The sequence below is a fragment of the Trachypithecus francoisi genome, unplaced genomic scaffold (genome assembly GCF_009764315.1).
Source record: "Trachypithecus francoisi isolate TF-2019V2 unplaced genomic scaffold, Tfra_2.0 Contig01579, whole genome shotgun sequence".
Classification (NCBI taxonomy): Eukaryota; Metazoa; Chordata; class Mammalia; order Primates; family Cercopithecidae; genus Trachypithecus; species Trachypithecus francoisi.
Window position 1 is genome coordinate 34,269,676 of NW_022681442.1, and position 22,213 is coordinate 34,291,888.

Sequence of the window (22,213 nt, forward strand, 5' to 3'; positions counted from 1 at the left end):
AAATGGAGTTTACACGCGAGGATAAAGAACACCAATTGACGCGCGTCTTACTGCGGAACTGTGCCTGAGTTTGGCCAATGAGAAATCGACTTCGTTTTCATCCGGGTTTTGGGACAGCGGCAATCATGGCACCACCTGTGAGATACTGTATCCCCGGTACGTGAGCGCTTCCCGTACAGAGTCCTGGATAGGGGCCGAAGCAAGAAGGCTGGACGGCCTGCAGTTTCTGGGGGCCCGTGACCGATGCAGCATTTTTTCTGCAGGCGAACGTCTGTGTAACTTGGAGGAGGGCAGCCCGGGCAGCGGCACCTACACCCGCCACGGCTACATCTTTTCGTCGCTTGCCGGCTGCCTGATGAAGAGCAGCGAGAACGGCGCGGTAAAGGAAACGGCATGCCATCTCCTCTCTCTCTGTTTTCCCTTAGGCTGCCCTTGAGTTCCAGTCCTTAGGCATGGGCACTGCGGACGCGTCTTTAGAGCCTTAGTGGTACAATGTTGGTCTCTTAGTTTCTTCTAGCCGTATCGCCGCTGTTGTGCACTTAGCCACCACACACTAGTTGTGTTGATCTCGCTTGGTTGTGCTGCTGACCCTCGGGGAGGGAGCTTGGGACAAAAGCAGATGCGAACTCAGTAACCCAGCCCAGCTCAGCCCAGCAGTGAGTTGTATACTGTATGAATGTTGCTTCCCTCTCCGGCTTTATCTAGTGCCACTATCTCCACCTCACTGACGCAATCTAATCATACAGTCTTTTCTATTTGTAAAAGTTATAATCACAGTCTTGGCTTGCCTTTTTAAAAAAAATTTATAACACACTAGCTTCTTTCAGTGTCGGTAATGCGCCAAGCTTTCTCCTGCTACAGAGCCTTTGTAACATGCCATCTATCTGGAACGCTTCTGCCTTCCTAGGCCTGTTTAATTCCTACCTCCGTTAGATAGCTTCTGTATTATCACCTCAGAGAAGCCCTTCTGGACCCACTAATTGAGGAAAGGAGTTTTGTGGGATGTTTTGTTTTTGTTTGTTTTGTTAAAGACTCACAAAAAACGCCGGGCGCGGTGGCTCAAGCCTGTAATCCCAGCACTTTGGGAGGCCGAGACGGGCGGATCACGAGGTCAGGAGATCGAGACCATCCTGGCTAATACGGTGAAACCCTGTCTCTACTTAAAAATACAAAAAACTAGCCGGGCGACGAGGCGGGCGCCTGTAGTCCCAGCTACTCGGGAGGCTGAGGCAGGAGAATGGCGTGAACCCGGGAGGCGGAGCTTGCAGTGAGCTGAGATCCGGCCACTGCACTCCAGCCTGGGTGGCAGAGCAAGACTCCGTCTCAAAAAAAAAAAAAAAAAAAAAAGACTCACAAAAAACTCTGTCCCTTTTCTTCCAAGCACTTATGTCAGCATATGATTAGACACTCAGGTATGTTTCCCACTAGACTTCTCCCTTGCGTAAATCTAAGTTCCACGAGTGCAGGCGCTACCACCATACCATCAGTATCTAGCACAAAGCAGCTCCTCCATAAATGTTTGTTGAATGCGTAATACCTACCTTTCTAGTTTTAGAGATTGATCCAGGATTAGCTCAGGATCATATAAGCAATATTTGAAGGAGCACAGTAGAAAGAGGATTCAGAATTAGAACTGTTAGGTTCTGGCTAACTTGACCTCGATTCTGCTTTGAGTAAGTAACTTAAGCTGTCTGACTCAAGGGGCTTTCTATTCAGTCATTGTTGGGAATGTCCTTAACAGTCCTGAGTTTGTTCATTTCATAGATATCACTTGAGTATTTTCATGTGTCAGGCGCAGCGCTGACTTGGTTTCTGCTATCAAAGGACACAGACACAAATTGTAAACAAATAAATGCTCAAATGAGCATATGGTTATGTGGTGGCTGCTTTGAAAGAATATTACAGGGCACCTTGAGAACATGTAACAGGCAAACCCATCCTAGTCAGCAGAAGTGACATTGAAACTGAATCATCTAAAGAGTAGGTTAGAGTCAGGTGGGTGGAGAAACTGCAGTTCTGGCAGAAAGAATAGGTTGAAGAGAGATCTGAAAGTGGGAAGAATTTAGTAAGTTGGGAAACTGAAAGAAGGCCAGGAGAGCTGAAGCATCGTGAGCAACGGAGAGATTGTTAAAAGATGAGGCTCAAAATATCTGTCTCATACCAACAGCCAATACCATGCTCAAAGAAAACTCTGCAAGTATTCACTTACAACAAGCGTAGCCACTATTATGTAACATTTCTGTGGAAATTTCAGCCTATGCAGTAAAATAAGAAACAGAAAGAAGCAGTATAACTTTGGAGGAAAGAGTAAAATTGTCAGCCGGACAGTGGCTCACGCCTGTAATCCCAGCACTTTGGGAAGCCAAGGTGGGTTGATCACCTGAGGTCAGGAGTTCAAGACCAGTCTGACCAACATGGTGAAACCCCATCTCTACTAAAAATACAAAAAATTACCCGAGCGTGGTGGCAGGCGTCTGTAATCCCAACTACTCGGGAGGCTGAGGCAGGAGAATCACTTTAACCCAGTAGGTGGAGGTTGCAGTGAACCGAGATGGCACCATTGCACTCCACCCTGGGCAACAAGAGTGAAACTCCACCTCAAAAAAAAGCCAAAAAAAGTAAAATTGTCAATGATTATAGGCAATATAGTTGTATACCAAGAAATTCCGAGAGAATCACCAAAAAACTTATTGGAAGTTTAGCGATTTACTACAAAAAAATTAGCCAAGCATGGTGGTGGGTGCCTGTAGTCCTAGCTACTTGGGAGGCTGAGGCTGGAGAATGGCGTGAACCCGGGAGGTGGAGCTTGCAGTGAGCCGAGAATGTGCCACTGCACTCCAGCCTGGGCAACAGAGCAAGACTCCATCTCCAACAACAACAAAAAAAAGAAGTTTAGAGATTTACATCTTCTAGCAGATTCTGTAGCCCCCTGGTCCTCCTATTTCCTAAAATTTCTAAGGCCTTCTGCTCTAGGCTATAAATGAATCCATACTCCAGCTCTCACCTGTGTACCAAGACATTCCTATATTACTCTCAAGACACAAATGCCTTGACCCAAGGGTTAGCCAGGACATTTCAGTTTTTTCTTGTTCCCTCTGTAGCTTCCTGTGGTGTCTGTAGTGAGAGAAACAGAGTCCCAGTTACTGCCAGATGTGGGAGCTATTGTAACCTGTAAGGTAAGTTTATCCTAACTTCCATGCTTAGAACGCCCATTCAGTGCTGAAATCATGACCATGCCAGAACTGCAGTGTCCAGTATGATAGCCACAAGCTACATAAATTTATTTCTGGCGGGGCACAATGGCTCACACTGGTAATTCTGGCACTTTAAGAGGCCAAGGCAGGCTGGGTGCGGTGGCTCATGCCTGTAATCCCAGCACTTTGGGAGGCCAAGGGGGACTGATCACAAGGTCAGGAGATTGAGACCATGCTGGCTAACACGGTGAAACCCCGTCTCTACTAAAAATACAAAAAAAATGAACAGGGCATGGTGGCGGGCACCTGTAGTCCCAGCTATGTGGGAGGCTGAGGCAGGAGAATGGCGTGAACCCGGGAGGCGGAGCTTGCAGTGAGCTGAGATTGCGCCACTGCACTCCAGCCCGGGCAACAGAGCGAAATTCTGTCTCAAAGGAAAAAAAAAAAGAAAAAAAGAGGCCGAGGCAGGAGGATTGCTTCAACCCAGAGTTCAAGACCAGCCTGGGAAACATAGTGAAACCTCATCTCTACAAAAAGAATCAAAAATTGCTGGGCACTGTGGCTCACGCCTGTAATCCCAGCACTTTGGGAGGCCGAGGTGGGTAGATCACCTGAGGTCAGGAGTTCGAGACCAGCCTGGCCAATCATGGCTAACATGGTGAAACCCCATCTCTACTAAAAATACAAAAATTAGCTCAATGTGGTGGCACATGCCTATAATCCCAGCTACTCGGGAGGCTGAGGCAGGAGATTTGCTTGAACCCGGGAGGCCGAGGTTGCAATGAGTCCATGTCACAGCACTCCAGCCTGGACAACAGAGTGAGACTCTGTCTGAAAAACAAAAAAAATAAATAAAAATAAAAAATTAGCCAGGCATGGTAGCACGTGCCTGTGGTCCCAGCTACTTGGTAGGCTGAGGCAGGAAGATCGCTTGAGCCCAGGGGGTTGAGGCTGCAGTGAGCCATGATCACTCCAAGGTTCTGTCTCTCAAAAATAAAATAAAATTGGTTTCTTTAGTCACATTAGCCACATTTCAAGTACTCAATAGCACTTGTGGCTAGTGGTTGCTATACTGGTCAGCACATGACTTTTCTGTCACTACAGAAAGTTTTATTGGACTGTGCTGGTCTACAGATTTCTAGAATAATAAGGCAGCCAAGATCAGGCATGCATAGTTCCTTCACTGAGCTAATTCTCTGAATACAGAGTTTCTACCTGTGTCTGGGAAACAGGGATGCCAGAGGATGATTGGGAAGCCTATTTTTGAACATCTGAAGCTGAGACCTTTTTCTGCAGAGAAGCAAAAGACTTTTATTTTCTGGCATTCCTTGATTTTTTTCCTTTTTAGATTTTTTTTTTTTTTTTTTTTTTTTTGAGACAGGGCCTTGCTCTGTCACCCAGGCTGGAGTGCAGTGGCACAATCTCGGCTCACTGCAGCCTCCACCTCTTGGGTTAAAGCGATTCTACTGCCTCTGCCTCCCGAGTAGCTGGGATTATAGGCGTATGCTGCCACGCCTGGCTAATTTTTGTATTTTTAGTACAGATGGGGTTTTACCAGGTTGGCCAGGCTGGTCCCGAGCTCCTGACCTCAAGTGATGTGCCCACCTCAGCCTCCCAAAGTGCTGGGATTACAGGCATGAGCCACCATGTCCAGCCTTTTTTTTTTTCCAATGTTAGCCATCTATACTTTAAAAAATCTATACCTCTCTGAAGGGCAAGTTGTGAAAAGACTAAAAAACACAGCTGGGAGTGTTGGCTCACGCCTGTAATCCCACCACTTTCGGAGGCTGAGGCGGGCAGATCACAAGGTCAGGAGATCGAGACCATCCTGGCTAACATGGTGAACCCCTGTCTCTACTAAAAAATTAGCCAGGCGTGACGGCATGCGCCTGTTGTCCCAGCTGCTGGGGAGGCTGAGGCAGGAGAATGGCATGAACCTGGGAGGCAGAGCTTGCAGTGAGCCGAGATCATGCCACTGCACTCCAGCCTGAGTGACAGAGCGAGACTCTGTCTCAAAAAAAAAAAAAAAACAGCAAGGTGCGGTGCCTGACGTCTATAATCCCGGCACTTTGGGAGGCTGAGGCAGGCGGATCACCTGAGGTCAGGAGTTCGAGACCAGCCTGACCAACGTGGAGAAACCCCATCTCTACTAAAAATACAAAATTAGCCGGGCATGGTGGTGCATGCCTTTAATCCCAGCTACTCAGGAGGCTGAGGCAGGAGGATTGTTTGAACCCGGGAGGCAGAGGTTGCGGTGAGCCAAGATTGCGCCATTGCACTCCAGCCTGGGCACCAAGAGCGAAACTCTGTCTAAAAAAAAAAAAACACCCATACCATCTTTGTTTCCCATGGTAACTCTATCAAGTGGCCAGAGTGGCTCTTATTCCCCTTTACATATGTCACTTATGCAGAGAAGTAGGAGTTAACTTGTCTTAAATTCTCTCCTTAGTAGGGTTGCTTGCATCGAAGTCCTAGTAATCCCCAGTTTGTTGCTGCTTCCTTGAGCTGACAACTGCTTATACTCTGATGTTGATCTTTTCTCTATTCCACAGGTCTCTAGTATCAATTCACGCTTTGCCAAAGTACACATCCTATATGTGGGGTCCATGCCACTTAAGAACTCTTTTCGAGGAACTATCCGGTAAGAAGTATCCTTGTCACAGGCCGGGCGCGGTGGCTCAAGCCTGTAATCCCAGCACTTTGGGAGGCCGAGACGGGCGGATCATGAGGTCAGGAGATCGAGACCATCCTGGCTAACACGGTGAAACCCCGTCTCTACTAAAAAAAGTACAAAAAACTAGCCGGGCGACATGGCGGCGCCTGTAGTCCCAGCTACCGGGGAGGCTGAGACAGGAGAATGGCGTGAACCCGGGAGGCGGAGCTTGCAGTGAGCTGAGATCCGGCCACAGCACTCCAGCCTGGGTGACAGAGCGAGACTCCGTCTCAAAAAAAAAAAAAGAAGTATCCTTGTCACGTATGCCTTAGCAACTGCAATAAGATTAGGATAGACTAGGACACCAGAATTTTGAGCAACAGTTACAATTCCTATTTTTCTCTTGCCCATTTTTCTTTCTTCTTTGTGCTTTGATTCTCCCCTAATAGTATCCAAAAATACGTGGATGAGCTAGGACAAAAGGAAAATATTAACAAGAGAGGGTTTAAAAGTAAAGCAAAGGCTGGGCACAGTGGCTCATGCCTGTAATCCTAGTACCTTGGGAAGCTGAGGCGGGTGGATGTACTGAGATCAGGAGTTTGAGACCAGCCTAGCCAACATGGTGAAACCCCGTCTCTGTAAAAAATACAAAAATTAGCCGGGCACAGTGGCTCACACCTGTAATCCTAGCACTTTGGGAGGCCGAGGTGGGTGGATCACAAAGTCAGGAGTTTGAGACCAGCCTGGCCAATATGGTGAAACGCCGTCTCTACTAAAAATACAAAAACTAGCCGGACATGGTGGCGTGTGCCTGTAATCCCAGCTACTTAGGAGGCTGAACCCGGGAGGCAGAGGTTGCAGTGAGCCAAGATCACACCACTGCACTCCAGCACAGGGTACACGGCGAGACTCCATCTCTTAAAAAAAAAAAAAAAAATTTAGCTGGGCATGGTGGTGCATACCTGTCGTCCCAGCTACTTGTGAAGCTGAAGTGGGAAGATCACTTGAGCCTAGGAGGTGGAGGTTACAGTGAGCTGAGATTGTACCACTGCACTCCAGCCTGGGTGACAAAGTGAGACTCTGTCTCAAAAAAACAAATAAATAAATGAAAAGTAAAGCAAAAAGAATTGAGTGAAGCTGAAGTTTAGCAGTGTCAGGATGACTCAAACCAAAGTGGAAGGCATTTTAGGAAGCACTTTTTAAAAAATTTAATATAGATTGAACTCAGAAGTTATAAAACATTAAAAAGATTTGTGAGTGAGACGGTGATTTCCTGTGGCTTCCTTGAGAAAGGACAAACATTTCTTGCCAGGCAGATAATCTAACTTTTGAGGCCCTTTCCAGCCTCAGGATTTGATGTGGTTCTGTAGTGCAGCAATCTCCAAGCTTCTTGGCACCAGGTACCAGTGTCTTGGAAGACAGTTTTTCCACAGACTGTGGTGGGAGTGGTTGCAGAATGATTCAAGTGCATTACATTTATGGTGTACTTTATTTCTATTATTATTACACTGTAATATATAATGAAATAATTTTACAACTCACCATAATACAGAATCAGCGGGAGCCCTGAGTTTCTTTCCCTGCAATTCGATGGTCCTATCTGGGGGCAATGGGAGACAGTGACGGATCATCAGGCATTAGATTCTCATAAGGAGTGGGCAGCCTACCTCCCTCATATGCACAGCTCACAATAGGGCTCATACTTCTATGAGAATCTAATGCCCACTTTGATCTGACAGGGGCGGAGCTCAGGCAGTAATGTATGCGATTGGGGAGCAGCTGTAAATACAGATGAAGCTTGCCTGCCACTCACTTCCTTCTGTGCAGCCCGGTTCCTAACAGGCCACCAGAAGTTGGGGACCCCTGCTATAGTGCTTCTGTTCAAGCCCTGAGGCAACAAAACTCCTTATCCTTTCTTGCCAAATCTGATCTGCTCTCCACCCTGCTCCCCTGAGTAGCATCTGGGTCCCAATTAAGACTTGTTCTGTCTGTTTTTGTAGCTCTTTATTTACTAGGAATCTACAGAATAATTCTTTCTCACAGGCTGGGCGAGGTGACTCATGCCTGTAATCCCAGCACTTTGGGAAGCTGAGGCGGATAGATCACCTGAGGTTAGGAGTTCAAGACCAGCCTGGCCAACATGGTGAAACCCCATCTCCACTAAAAATACAAAAACTAGCCGGGCGTGGCGGCACATGCCTGTAATTCCAGCTGCTTGAGAGGCTGAGGCAAGAAAAATGCCTGAAGCCAGGAGGCGGAGGTTGCAGTGAGCCGAGATCGTGCCACTGTACCCCAGCCTGGGTGACAGAGGGAGACTCTGTCTTGGAAAAAAAAAAAAATTATTTCTCACAGATAATTAATCTTTCTGTTAATTCTTTTTTTATAGCAAGGAAGATGTCCGAGCAACTGAAAAAGACAAGGTTGTTGGTTGGTTCTCTTTTTTTAACGGCTTTACAAATCTCAGTCCCTTAAAAGTATTATCTCAGACCAGGCATGGTTGCACACACCTGTAATCCCAGTACTTTGGGAGGCTGAGGCGGGAGGATCACTTGAGTCCAGGACTTCAAGACCAGCCCTGGCAACACAGTGAGACCCTGTCTCTACAAAAATTTTAAAAATTAAAAATTAGCGGGCATGGTGGCTCATGCTTGTAGTCCCAGCTGCTTGAGAGGATGTGGCTGGAGGATTGCTTGAGCCCAGGAGTTTGAGGTTATGTGGTGGCACGAACCTGTAGTCCTAGCTACTTGGGAGGCTGAGGCAGGAGGATCCCTTGGTCCAGCAGTCCAAGGCTGCAGTGAGCTACCATTGCATCACTGCACTCCAGCCTGGGTGACACAGTGGGATTCTACCTCTTAACAAAAAAGGGCCAGGTGCGGTGGTGCACACCTGTAATCCCAGCTTTTTGGGAGGCCAAGGCGGGCAGATCACGAGGTCAGGAGTTCAAGACCAGTCTGACCAACATGGTGAAACCCTGTCTCTACTAAAAATACAAAAACTAGCCAGCGTCATGCTGAACGCCTGTAATCCCAGCTACTCAGGAGGCTGAGGCAGGAGAATCGCTTGAACCCGGGAGGTGGAGGTTGCAGTGAGCCAAAATCGTACCACTGCACTCCAGCCTGGGCAATGGAGCGAGACTCCATCTCAAAAAAAAAAAAAAAAAAAAAAACTTTTCATTTGTATGATAATACTATAGAAGCAATTAAAAGTTGTTGACTTGACATGAGTAATGATGATTTCTACCCTCCAGGATTAGAAAGTAGACTGGCTTTACCAGAAGGGTTCACAGTTTCATATAGACCCAGTCTAGAACTTTCACTTACCATTCCTGTTCTTTCTTTACAGGTTGAAATTTATAAGAGTTTCCGCCCAGGTGACATTGTCTTGGCCAAAGTGGTATCCTTTATTCCCAGCAGACTTCTGGTTTTTTGTCAAAAGAAGAGATGGAGGCTGGGCGTGGTGGCTCATGCCTGTAATCCCAGCACTTTGGGAGGCCAAGGCGGGTGGATCACCTGAGGTCAGGAGTTCGAGACCAGCCTGGCCCAACATGGTGAAACCCTGTCTCTACTGAAAATACAAAAATTAGCTGGACGTGGTGGCACATGGCTGTAATCTCAGCTACTCGGGAAACTGAGGCAGGAGAACTGCTGGAACCCTGGAGGCACAGGTTGCTGTGAGCTGAGATCGCGCCACTGCTCTCCAGCCTGGGTAACAGAGCGAGACTCCGTCTCAAAAAAACAAAACAAAGAGAAAGTAGAAAAACAACTCAGGTGGCTACGGTTGGGGGAAGACTTCTAACTCCTCATTTTCCTTCAGTGTTATGTGACTAGATCTCCTTAGGTGATGCACAGTCCAACTACCTGCTAACCACTGCCGAGAACGAGCTGGGAGTGGTGGTAGCCCACAGTGAGTCAGGTGAGATGGCCTTGCTTCCACATCTTTACTTTCCCTGGAGCTATGGTTTGGGATTAATCCATTGTTTTTCCTGGTTTCCCTTATCTGGGAAGCAGTATGGCTATAGATATTTCCTTCTGAGATTAGAATGATTTTTTTTTTCTTTTTTGCTTGGTGCTGGTGGTGGTGGTTGTTTGAGACTGGGTCTCACTGTGTCGAGGAGGCTGGAGTGCAGTGGTGCGATCTCCACTCACCACAGCCTTCACCTCCCGGGTTCAGGCAATTCTCATCACCCAAGTAGCTGGGATTACAGACACACGCCACCACACCTAGCTAATTTTTGTATTTTTAGTAGAGACGGGGTTTCGCCATGTTGGCCAGACTGGTCTCAAACTCCTGGCCTCAAATGATCTGCCCGCCTTGGACTCCCAAAGTGCTGGGATTGTGGGTGTGAGCCACCGCACCCAGCCTGATTCTCCTTATATAAATCCAAGGAAACGGGACTCCGTACGTCAGTAGAACAAAGTTTTTTCTTTATGAGTTGAGGTTCAGTAGGAAGCTTGGTGGCACTTCAGTTTCATACCCAGCATAAAAGAGGAGTCCCAGGCAAATCTTTGGGGTCTGGGCTCCACCAGCTTTTCCCTTCCAGGTATCCAGATGGTTCCCATCAGCTGGTGTGAGATGCAGTGCCCTAAGACCCACACTAAAGAATTCCGGAAAGTAGCCCGAGTACAACCTGAATTCTTGCAGACCTAAGAAGCCACTTTTTACCCCATGGAAGGGGGTAAGCTGTTCCTGAGTATAACACCCAGATGCTGCTGTCTATTCAAACACCTGGCGTCGGCCAACAGCCACTTCCAGAAAAATCTGCCAGAAACTTATGCTGTAGATGGAACACGTTTCTGTGAACCTATCAATGGATTTCATTCTCTTGAGTAATAAAACTTACCTTTTCAAGGCACCAACAAACAAAACTGTGATATTGGAAATAGCCTATCCCCCTGACAGTCCTTATAAATACATATTTTTTATGATAAAACTTTTTTACTAAAAGGATGTTATGTTGTCTTAAGCAGAGAAAGACATCTAAATGGTGTCAGGACATTTCAGTACTTCTGCTTATTGAGTACTCACTGTGCTAGGCACTGAGTCAAGTGCTTTACATACATCCCCTTCATTCAGGTACATTATGGTTTAATGAAAATTTGAGGACACGTGATACAGATAGCATGTGAGGCGGACGTGGTGGCTCATGCTTGTAAATCCCAGCACTTTGGGAGGCCGAGTCAGGTTGAAGTCAGGAGTTCGAGACCAGCCTGGCCAACATGGTAAAACCCCGTCTTTACTAAAAATACAATAATTAGCCGGGCGTGGTGGCACATGCCTGTAATCCCAACTACTTGGGAAGCTGAGGCAGGAAGATGGCTTGAACCCTGGACATGGAAGTTGTAGTGAGCCGAGATTGTGCCACTGCACTCCAGCCCGGACAACAGAGCGAGACTCTGTCTCAAAAAAAATAAGTAACATGTCTAAAAGTATTTGATACACATTACTGATATAGTGGGTACTCCAGGAAATGTTAAATCTGAATTGAAAAGTGGGACAGAGTACTGTCATATGAGGTGGCCAGGAAAGGATTAGTGACATGAGATAAAAATAAATTAAAGAACATAAGTAAGTGAATATATTCAAGGCAGAGAGACAAGCCCAGGCTAAGTACAGAAGCAGAAATGAAGGCATAAGTTTGGGGATGAGGAAGGGATGAAAGTTAAGCATGGAGAGGTTGCCGACAAAATACGAGTCTTGAGATGTCACTTCTTGAGATGTTACTCAAACCCATATCTTCAGTATTAGTGACAGTGCATAATGTGAGCTTTAGAATCAACCCACCTTAGTTTCTATCCTCTGCTTTCTAACCTTGAACGTTAGGGTTTCTTTAATTGAAAATTTTACCGAGATTGAGATTGTAGATCCACATCCAGGTTTTGTTTTTTGTTTGTTTTTGAGACAGAGTCTTGCTGTTACCTAGGCTGAAGTGCAGTGGCGCGATCTCAACTCACTGCAGCTGCTGCCTTCCCGGTAGCTGGGAGTACAGGCATGTGCCACCACGCCCAGCTAACTTTTGGTAGAGATGAGGTTTCACCATGTTGGCCAGACTGGTCTTGAATTCCTGACCTCAGGTGATCCACCTGCCTTGGCCTCCCAAAGTGCTGGGCTTATAGGCATCAGCCACCATGCCTGGCCTTGGTGTTTTTGTTGTACATGCAATTTTTAAAGAGACAAGGCCTCAGAATGTCACCCAGGATGGAGCACAGTGGTGCAGTCATAGCTCACTGCAGCCTCAAACTCCTGGACTCAGGTAATTCCCACCCATCAGTCCCCTGAGTAGCTGGGACTACAGGCACGTACCACCATGCCTGGCTAATTTTTTTTGTAGAGACCAGGTCTTGCTATGTTGCCCAGGCCAGTCTCAAACTCCTGGCCTCAAGTGATCCTCAGCCTCCCAAAGTGCTGGGATTACAGGTGTGTGCCGCTGTGCTGGCCAAAATTACCAGCTTCTGGTCTAGGATTCTGCACAGGTTAGGAAAGTAACATTCCACCAGCCTCTTGGAGACTGAAATTACTCAAGGTTATTGTGTAGGTCAAATGAAAATCTAAAACTGAAAAGCAAGATGCTTGAAAGTATTTAAATCTTAGAACCTTGATTTGCTTGAACTAGTAATACCCATCCCAGCCCCAGTACCAAGTGGTGTGACATTTGGTGCTTTTTACGTTTCTTTGGGCCCGTTTCCTCTTCCTTAAACAGTAGTTACCAGCCCTTTCGCGGGTTAAGATTAGAGCTAACGTATGTAATATCCCTCATCCAGTGGGTGGCAGAGGAGCATTAGGATCTCAACAGATGGAGGGTGTTACTTGCTCCCACCAGAAGGAAAAGGGAATGTTCTTTCTCCAGCTTTATGGGATTTCTTGTATTCCAGTGATCTTTTCAAAGGAGAAGGCAGTTGTGTTTATAATGTAATTATACTCCTTTCCACTGCACCAAGTCACTTTTTGAGGTCATCTTTAAGTTTTCAAGTTGGTAACAGTAAACGGTTAAAAAATTCTGAGGCCTGCACGGTGGCTCACACCTGTAATCACAGCACTTTGGGAGGCCAAAACTGGTTCGAGACCAGCCTGGGCAACTTGGCAAAAACCCGTCTCTACTAAAAATACAGAAATTAAGCAGGCATAGTGGCACAAGCCTGTGGTCCCAGCTACTTGGGAGGCTGAGGTGGGAGGATTGCTTGAACCCTGCCTGGAGGCAGAGGCTGCACTAAGCTGAGATTATGCCACTGCACTGAAGTTTGGGCGGCAGAGCGACTGTCTCAGATAAAAAAAAAAAAAAAAAACCCCAGCTGACTATTTACTCTAAAGAGGATACAATGGAGTTTCAGAATGTGACTTTCCAGTCAGGGGAGCACCAAGCAAGAGCTGCAGGGGGCAACATGAACGGAGGGCTTGGCCAGGAGGGCCTCCCACCGCCACCTCAGCTCACCAGGCTGACATGAGAAGCCCAGGGAGATGTGTCATTTTTGGACCAACCATGTAAAGTTGTGACTGGGTGTCCTAAAACAAACTGCCACACAAGGACTAGGGTAGTGGGAGACATTTCAAGTTAAATGCTAAGGTTTCCTCAGATAAGCTCTTCCACATCACACAAGAAACTATTGCACATCACTCCTTTATTATACTGATCTGGAAAAAGGATTTAGTACAGTTATGCTCAGGTGAACACTGGACCCACGTGGCAGAGCCAAGCAACTAGAACATGATTCGGAAATCAGTGAAAGACACTTGGAGAGGACCAAGGGGCATTTCACTGCCATGAAACAAGGCAGGAAGGGATTCTAACACACAGCAGGAAGCACTCCTGCCCCTCAGAGGTCAAGGAACTGATCCCATACTGGTATGAGGAATGGCTTATTTTCTGATGACCACATGTGGGACTATTTCAACCGCCACAAGAAACCCCAGAAGGGTTACTGTTTTGTATTATTTATATATACTATACTTTTTTAATAAAAGTAAATGTAACACATAACTAAATTCAGGATTGATCCCAAACTTCTAGAGCCAGGTCCTCTAGGGTCAGGGAGGAAACAGCCGTCACATCACCATGCAGGTTACATTCATCCTCCACTGGAATGACTAGAGCTCCCAAGCAGTGGCCTGACTGCAGAAGAGCAGAGGACTGGCTCCTGGGGACAGAGAGGCTCTGTTGCTTCTCCTCATTGGTCATGGCTTAGCATGGTTCCTCCCCACAAGTCCTTAGTAAACAAAGAACTTGCAAAAACCCAAGTTACTACCTTTAAACTCTGTTGGATAAGGGGAGCTTTTCCACAGCTTGGACTGAGAACCTATGCTCTAGAAGTGCTATTCTGACTAGATTGTACAAAGGGAGTGGGTGCAGAAGACAAAATGGCTAAAATGAAAATGGGAGCGACCGGTCCCCATCTGCAGCTACAACTCAAGATGTCTACAGATGTGGTCAGTGTGACATGTGCAGGTGGGAGGGGCAGAGGGACAAGACAGGCAGGGAGGGTGCTCCTGGGGACAGTATCCTCCCGGCTGGCCTTCACTTCTTGGCCTTGCCCTGGGCGGCCACAGCTTCCATGGCTTTGCGCACCGTCTCTTCATCCCCCAGGAACTGCATGGGCTTGATAGGCTTCAAGTTCTTGTCCAATTCATAGACAATGGGAATACCAGTCGGCAGGTTCAGCTCCATGATAGCCTCTTCAGAGAGACCTGAAAACAGTCACCATCATCAGCCACACAAGACATAAATCCACATCACCCCTCCAGGTTTACTCTTTTGTCCTCCAGGGTACAAAGGACTTTGACAGAAATTAAAATAAGACACCCTTTCTGATCTTTATAGTAGTTCTGAACCCAGGGAATGGCCCCCGCCATACTTATTTCTCAGCCATTAAACTGAAAAGCAAGAAAAGGTATACAAGATAGACCACCAACGAACTACAGCAAGGTGTATGGCCAGGTATCTATCTACCAAAGTGAGGTCTAGAAGCCCACAGTGAAGCAAGAGTGTACACATCTCAAATATCCCATATAGTCCATCCAACCAAAAATTAGCACACACAGGCCTCTAGGTCCTCAGGGAGGAAATAATTTAAGATGCAAATTGAGATTCATGGGTAAAGTTGTGCCTGGTTGTGACTAAGGAGAATATTTTATATATGTTTTCCCTTTTTTTTTTTTTTTAAGAGACAAAGTCTTACTCCCAGGCTAGAATGTAGTGGCACAATCATACCTCACTATAACCTCTAACTGCTGGGCTCAAGCAATCTCCCGCCTCAGCCTCCTGAGTAGCTGGGACTACAGGTGAGCATCACCACATCAAGCTAATTTTTCATTTTTCTTTTCTTTTTTTTTTTTTCTTGAGACAGTCTTGCTCTGTCGCCCAGGCTGGAGTGCAGTGATGCGATCTCGACTCACTGCAACCTCTGCCTCCCAGGTTCACGCCATTCTCCTGCCTCAGCCACCCAAGTAGCTGGGACTACAGTCGCCCGCCACCACGCCTGGCTAATCTTTTGTATTTTTAGTAGAGATGGAGTTTCACCGTGTTAGCCAGGATGGTCTCAATCTGACCTTGTGATCCGCCTGCCTTGGCCTCCCAAAGTGCTGGGATTACAAGCTTGAGCCACCACACGCAGCCAATTTTTCATTTTTCTTTTATACATACAAGGTCTTGCTTTGTTGCTCAGGCTGGTTTTAAACTCTCAAGGTGCTGATGGTACGTACAGGCATGAACCACTGTGGTTGGCCTTTAAAAATTTTTAGGCCAGGCGCGGTGGCTCAAGCCTGTAATCCCAGCACTTTGGGAGGCCAAGATGATGGATCACGAGGTCAGGAGATCGAGACCATCCTGGCTAACCCAGTAAAACCCCGTCTCTACTAAAAAATACAAAAAACTAGCTGGGCGAGGTGGCGAGCGCTTGTAGTCCCGGGTACTCGGGAGGCTGAGGCAGGAGAATAGCATAAACCCGGGAGGCGGAGCTTGCAGTGAGCTGAGATCTGGCCACTGCACTCCAGCCTGGGCGACAGAGCAAGACTCCGTCTCAAAAAAAAAAAAAAAAAAAATTTTTTTTAGAGATGCGGTCTTACTATGTTCCCCAGGCTGTCTCAAACTTCTGGCCTCAAGTGGTCCTCCTGCCTTGGCCTCCCAAAGTGTTGCAATTACAGGCATGAGCCACGGTGCTTGGCCAGCTAAGGAGGATTTTTACTAGCAGTTTCATTTGACAATACCAATCTAGAGGTGAACTTCTCAAGCTTTAATATGTATCCAAATCACCTGGGGAATAGATGCCGATTCTGAAACAGGTCTGGAGTGATACCTGAGGTTCTGCATGTATAACAAGCTCCCAGGGGGTCCAGCTGTCACTATTCTGCAGATCACATTTTGAGAAACAAGGGTTGAGGATGTGTTTTCACCAGAAATCAATCTAGACCACCTCTAAGGCCGTTAACATGTCCAGCCCTTTCCTAGACTCCTTTTTACCAAGTCCCTGATTTGTAGCAGTTCTGCTTTATCCTTCCTTGAAGGCACCTCTGAAAACACATACATACCCTCCAGATGCTTGACAATGCCCCGGAGGCTGTTGCCATGGGCTGCAATCAGTACACGTTTCCCCTCCTTGATCTGGGGAACTATTTCTTCATTCCAGAAGGGCAGAGCTCTGGCAATAGTGTCCTTCAGACTCTCACAGGAGGGTAGCTGATCTTCTGTGAGGTCTGCATACCTGCGATCCTAAGCAATAAAAAATCCAAGTTCACCACTTATTAACAGTTACATCTGTTAAAAGACTTCATGATCTATTAATTTTGGCCCATGCACATTCACAGGTTTTTATAAAATCTGACAACGGAAATACAAAAAAGGAGATAGTAAACTACCAACCATATCTTCTAGTAAGTGAAGGTCATTCCTTGGAGAAGGATTACAATTAACTATTTTATCATGAATTATAAGCTCAGTGAGATTAGGCAGACACTACTAAAAGCCCCTGATCCTGGGCGGAGTGACCAAACCTCTGTTTGTCCATACCTTACTGATATTGCTGTAGAAAGGGTGGTCGGGCTCCATCGGAGGTGGTGGGACATCATAGGAGCGCCTCCAGATCTTCACCTGGGCCTCACCATGCTTTGCAGCAGTTTCTGCTTTATTGAGACCGGTTAGACCCCCATAGTGCCGCTCATTGAGGCGCCAGGTCCTCACCACTGGCAGCCACATCTGATCAATGGCATCTAGCACTGTCCAGAGGGTCCGGATCGCTCTCTTCTGTACTGAGGTGAAGCAGATGTCAAACTCATAGCCAGCATCTGGAAATCAGAAGTTCAAAGTGATAAGCTAACGAGGTCTACTCTGAGCCAAAATGTTCTTCCATATCAATCTCCTGTACAAGTAGTCCAAATGACAATATCTGGCCAAAAAACAAAGTATTTGGCCAATTGTTTTGTTTATCCTTGCAATCTACCTAAGGTTACAGCTATTACGTAAGAGATTAAAACCCATGCTGTGGGACTCCAGAATCCAACTTTTCACCACCGTCTCTAGCTTTCCCCATTTCCCCAAGGATCCTGATGTTTGTATTTCAGTTAGAATTGTGACTTTTTTTTTTTTTGAGACAGAGTCTCACTCTGTCACGCAGGCTGCAGTGCAATGGGGTGGTCTCAGCTCACTGCAATCTCTGCCTCCCAGGTTCAAGTGATTCTCCTGCCTCAGCTTCCCAAGTAGCTGGGACTACAGGTGCATGCCACCACACCCAGCTAATTTTTGTATTTTTAGTGGAGACGGGGTTTCACTATGTTAGCCAGGCTTGTCTCGAACTCCGCCCACCTCAGCCTCCCAAAGCGCTGGGATTACAGGCGTGAGCCACCATGCCTGGCTTTTTTTTTTTTTTTTTTTTGAGACAGTCTCACTCTGTTGCCCAGGGTGGAGTGCAGTGGCGCGATCTCGGCTCACTGCAACCTCCGTCTCCCAGGTTCAAACAATTCTTCTGCCTCAGCCTCCCAAGTAAGCTGAAATTACAGGCACACGCCACCATATCCAGCTAATTTTTGTATTTTTGGTAGAGACAGAGTTTCACCATGTTGCCCAGGCTGGGAATTGTCACTTCTAATAGACATTTTACTAGAACTCTGATCTAAGAAAATTAGGATTTAAGTCCCAATCAGGACACAGGAAGAGCTCTTCCTGTACTCATAAAACTTCAGTTTGTTGTATGAAATTGTATTTTGTTTTTGTATTTGTTTGCAATTGTATTTGTTTGTTGTATGAAATTGTATTCACTGTGGAGTATGGAAATCACATCACAAACTCTAATCCATGGTTTCTCTCTACTGTAGTCAAAGTTCCAGCCTAATCCCAAGTACCCTCAGAAGAGTATACCTACTTAAGTATTAAACCAAGTTTAAGAGAAGCCACTCACTAAAGAAAGACCCAGTGTTGTGCACTATCTGATGAATCAATGAATATGTGTTCCATACACAGTAGTTATTGTGGCAAGAGTTATGTTGGCCCAACGAATAGGTTACAATAAATCAGTCTTGGCCAGGCACGGTGGCTCACGTCTGTAATCCCAGCACTTTGGAAGGCCGAGGCGGGTGGATCATGAGGTCAGGAGATTGAGACCATCCTGACTAACACGGTGAAACCCTTTCTCTACTAAAAATACAAAAAAAAAGTAGCCGGGCGTGGTGGCGGGCGCCTGTAGTCCCAGCTATTCAGAAGGCTGAAGCAGGAGAATGGCATGAATCCGGAAGGCAGAGCTTGCAGTGAGCCGAGATTGCGCCACTGCACTCCAGCCTGGGCGACAGAGCGAGACACTGTTGCGCTCAAAAAAAAAAAAAAGCCAGTCTTAACTGATTTTGTTTCATGAAAGAGTACTCTCTCTCCCACCATAATGGGGAGATGGCACTTTCCTTGATGACCAAGAAAACATTCCTGTTTTTCTCCATGAGGCTAGAAGGCCCTCTTAGAAATTCAGCACAAACTTGCCTGGATATGGCTTCATATTGAGGTTAGCAACAGTAATTAATAAAACATGAAGTGAATTTTCCTGCCAGTCATTCAAATGAGAATGAGGCCAAGAAGAACTCAATCTTACTGAGTGAGGGCTGGGGGGAATTAATCACCAGGAAAACTCACACTACCCACAAGAGAAAAAACAGGTCTCATCACTGAGCCGCCAGACAAGTCCTAGTAGACTCACTTACTGTCACCTTCCTAACTGTAAGGAGAGGAATGGCTCCCCAACAAAAGGCTGAGTCACCCGGAAGTGAATACCCACAGTGCTCGCGTCAGCCCCCATGCTGGAGAGCTTCAGGCTGTTTTACTGCAATTATTTCCACTTGCAATGAGGCGGCTCACTTTGGACACATAAATAGGACCTTGAGGACAAAAGAAGTTCTGCTTAGGACTCTTAACAGAGAACCTGAAAGATGAGAGCATAAAGTCTCTTCCTTTAACTTGCCCATCAAAGTAAAACATAGCCTAGGGACACTCACAGGGGTAGGAGTGGACACTGTAGTGTAGACTCCATCCTCCCCCAGGCCATCCCTCTCTTAGCAGTAAGGATGCATGGGGAAACTCAGTTCTCACTAGCTTTCTCCTGAAATCAGATTCAAGACTGTACAAACCCTATCACTTAAAGCACTGAGGAATTATTTATATGTTTTCGACCTTTTAAACTGTTAAATATTTTAATTTTTTATAGTTAACTTTTTAATTTAATGCTAACATTTATTTTAAAACTGAAATAGGATCTGTTATTTTAGAGATTACAAGTTTAACTATTTGATCAGTCTCAAATAGAGACAACATGGTTTAACGTGGACTAGTTGTTGGGAAACCACCAGACTGATACAGTTCTTCCTGCCACAGAGCTAAAGAAAATGGCCTCCTTTACCAGCACTTTCCCTTTCCCAGCCTCTCCTAAAAGATGAGGTCACACCAGGCCATCTCAAATATTCACTCCCCTGCCCACCCCACCCCGCAGAGGTTTACATTTCCCAGACTGTCCCGCTTTTTGCATCATTTGAGAAGGATAGTACAGTGAAGGCAAGAAGCTAGGAGAGCAATCTGAGGCCAAATACCTGTGCCTCACCAATGACCCTTGTGAATGGCTGCTTCTTTGTCCAGAGGTGAGAAGGGAGCAAAGGAGGATCTGCCCCTATTATCAGTGGAAGCACCTCTTCAGGGATTCTTGGCATTGCCGGCAGCAGGAAATGCTTCCTTATTAGCATTCCGAAACCACAAAGAGCAGACTGGGGTGGGGGCAAGCCTGGATAGGCAAGCATTATCTCACAGCCACTTCCACCTTTGCCCGGCGTCCTTGGCCAAAAGCCTATACCAGTTCCTAACACCTACCTGTTATTTCACCCAGAACTAGGGCGAGGACACTGGACTAGGAATAAGACATGACCTTGGACAAGGCATCTTTCCACATCCTCACTTTTCCCAACTACAAAGCGGCCTAGGAAGGCTGAGGAGGATAAAATCTTACCTACTCTATTGGGTAGAAGGAGCAACTCAAACCATTCATTCATTCACTCAGTTATATCTACGGATGCGTTTTGGACACACTATTTGTGGAATGCTACTGAACAGCAAAGTCCTACACAAGCACGCGGATTTCTTGGTGTCCTGAGGCTTGTTAGGCACCCCCGGGGACTCCAACCTACTGCTGGGGACGAGGCTGTGTGGCCTACCGATCCGCTAGGATCCGTAGCCGCCTCTTGAGAAGCCTTGGTTACAGCTGCTGTAAGGCACAGGGCGTCCTCCTCCAGGAGCCCCAGACTGTACCAACCGTTTCTGGCGCTGGGGGAATCTGAAAAAGACCTGGCCGCCACAAATGGCTCCATTAGGGCAAACTGTCCACGACTTATTATTTTTTTTATTTTTCTGAGACAGAGTTTCGCTCTCGTTCCCCAGGCTGGAGTGCAATGGCGCGATCTCAGCTCACGGCACTCCGCCTCCCAGGTTCAAGCGATTCTCCTGCCTCAGACTCCCGAGTAGCTGAGATTACAAGCGTGCGCCACCACGCCCGGCTAATTTTGTATTTTCAGTAGAGACGGGGTTTCACCATGTTAGTCAGGCTGGTCTCGAACTCCTGACCCCAAGTGATCCACCCGCCTCGGCCTCCCAACATGCTGAGATTACAGGCGTGAGCCACCGCGCCCGGCCTGTCCCCGACTTATTAAACGTCGAGACTAGAACGGGAAAACTGCGAAGCGGTGTCGTGGGGAGCGCAAAGGGTTGCGGGGCGACCGCCCTGGGTCCTCCCCCGGCACAGTCCCTCACGCTCCACGGCGTGACCTTGAACAAGTCGACTCTACCTTCTGGATTCATTTTCTCAACTACACACTAAAGTGCTAGAGAGATGCTGCCCAAGGTGCCGGCCCTCTCCAGGAGGGCGCAGACGCCAGCCAGGCAGCCTCCGAGGCCGGACACCCGGCCCTTCGCAGCTCCCACCCGGCCCCTCCGCACCTCGCAGCGCCTGCCCGCCGCGCTTCGCCTCCTCGTGGCCCGCTGGGCTCAGGTCGGCGTCGTACCAGCCGCTGAAGCGGTTCTCCAGGTTCCATGCGCTCTCGCCGTGCCGGATCAGCACCAGCTTGTAGGCGGCCATGGCGGCGGGCTGAGGATGCGGCACCGACTGCGGTTCGCAGATTCCGGAGTAGCAGCCCGCCCCCTCTGCCGCGCCTGCGCGCTCGCGCCGCACGGCCCGGCTCCCGCGCACGATCTCGCCCAAATCTTTCTACTTGCTCTGGACCGCTCTCCGCCCGCCAGGTGTGCGCATGCGCCGCATCCTGGCTCCGCGGCCCCCGACAGGAGGTGGGGGGCGCGCTCTGGCACGCAGAGCGCATGCGTCCTGCCTCGCCAGCCCCGCGTCGGCGGCGGCGGTCACGGAGCGCACGTAAGCACGCGGAGGGCGGAGGGCGGCGGGCTCTAGGGGCGGTGCCACTCCGCTGGCTGCCGCGCTGCTCCCGAGCGGCTGGGACAGATTAAGTGGCTCTTATCACTGGAACCGCTCCCATCCCCACACAGAGATTGATTCACAGACCTGTGTTCGAGTTTTCACTCGTGCATACTACTTGCTTTGTATCTTCTGGCAGGTCGGGAAACCTCCCAGCCTCATCTGTAAAATGGAATCATAAATACTTACCGAGTACCTGGAAGTGCTCAGTAAATAGTAGTTTTTACTATTACTCTCTCATTTTGGCGGGACACTGATATTTTTACTCCTAGTTTACACGTAAGGAAACTGCCCGTGACCCTGCTGATTCCAGAGCCTGCTCTTTTTCCAGCACGGGGTTCTTTATCCCGTCTCTGTCTACAATCTTTCACACACGTCAAGTCAGTGCTTTCTGGGTCTCCAACAAGGAAGCAAACGCTAGGACCCTTCAAATATTTCAGAAA

General features: G+C 47.6%; 2 protein-coding genes across 4 annotated transcripts; one reads left to right on the forward strand and one right to left on the reverse strand.

Annotated features, from left to right (window-relative positions):
- Positions 1–7: 7 nt before the first annotated feature.
- EXOSC1 (exosome component 1) lies at positions 8–10,712 on the forward strand. Of its 3 annotated transcripts, none has more exons than XM_033187070.1 (8): positions 8–156; positions 264–379; positions 3,102–3,176; positions 5,747–5,835; positions 8,234–8,274; positions 9,190–9,240; positions 9,675–9,759; positions 10,388–10,712. In XM_033187070.1, exons 4-8 carry the CDS (start codon positions 5,790–5,792, stop codon positions 10,492–10,494), a joined length of 330 nt encoding a protein of 109 aa, XP_033042961.1. In that variant the 5' UTR covers positions 8–156; positions 264–379; positions 3,102–3,176; positions 5,747–5,789; the 3' UTR covers positions 10,495–10,712. The 3 variants fall into 3 exon arrangements, with proteins under 3 accessions (XP_033042961.1, XP_033042951.1, XP_033042971.1); XM_033187060.1 differs by having other exon boundaries at positions 9–156; positions 8,234–8,267; XM_033187080.1 differs by lacking the exons at positions 8–156; positions 264–379 and adding an exon at positions 467–487.
- Positions 10,713–13,443: 2,731 nt separating this feature from the next.
- PGAM1 (phosphoglycerate mutase 1) lies at positions 13,444–21,600 on the reverse strand. Its single transcript, XM_033187032.1, has 4 exons — positions 21,284–21,600; positions 16,841–17,115; positions 16,363–16,543; positions 13,444–14,523 (listed from the first exon to the last, which is right to left on the reverse strand). Exons 1-4 carry the CDS (start codon positions 21,420–21,422, stop codon positions 14,354–14,356), a joined length of 765 nt encoding a protein of 254 aa, XP_033042923.1. The 5' UTR covers positions 21,423–21,600; the 3' UTR covers positions 13,444–14,353.
- Between the last annotated feature and the right edge of the window lie 613 nt (positions 21,601–22,213).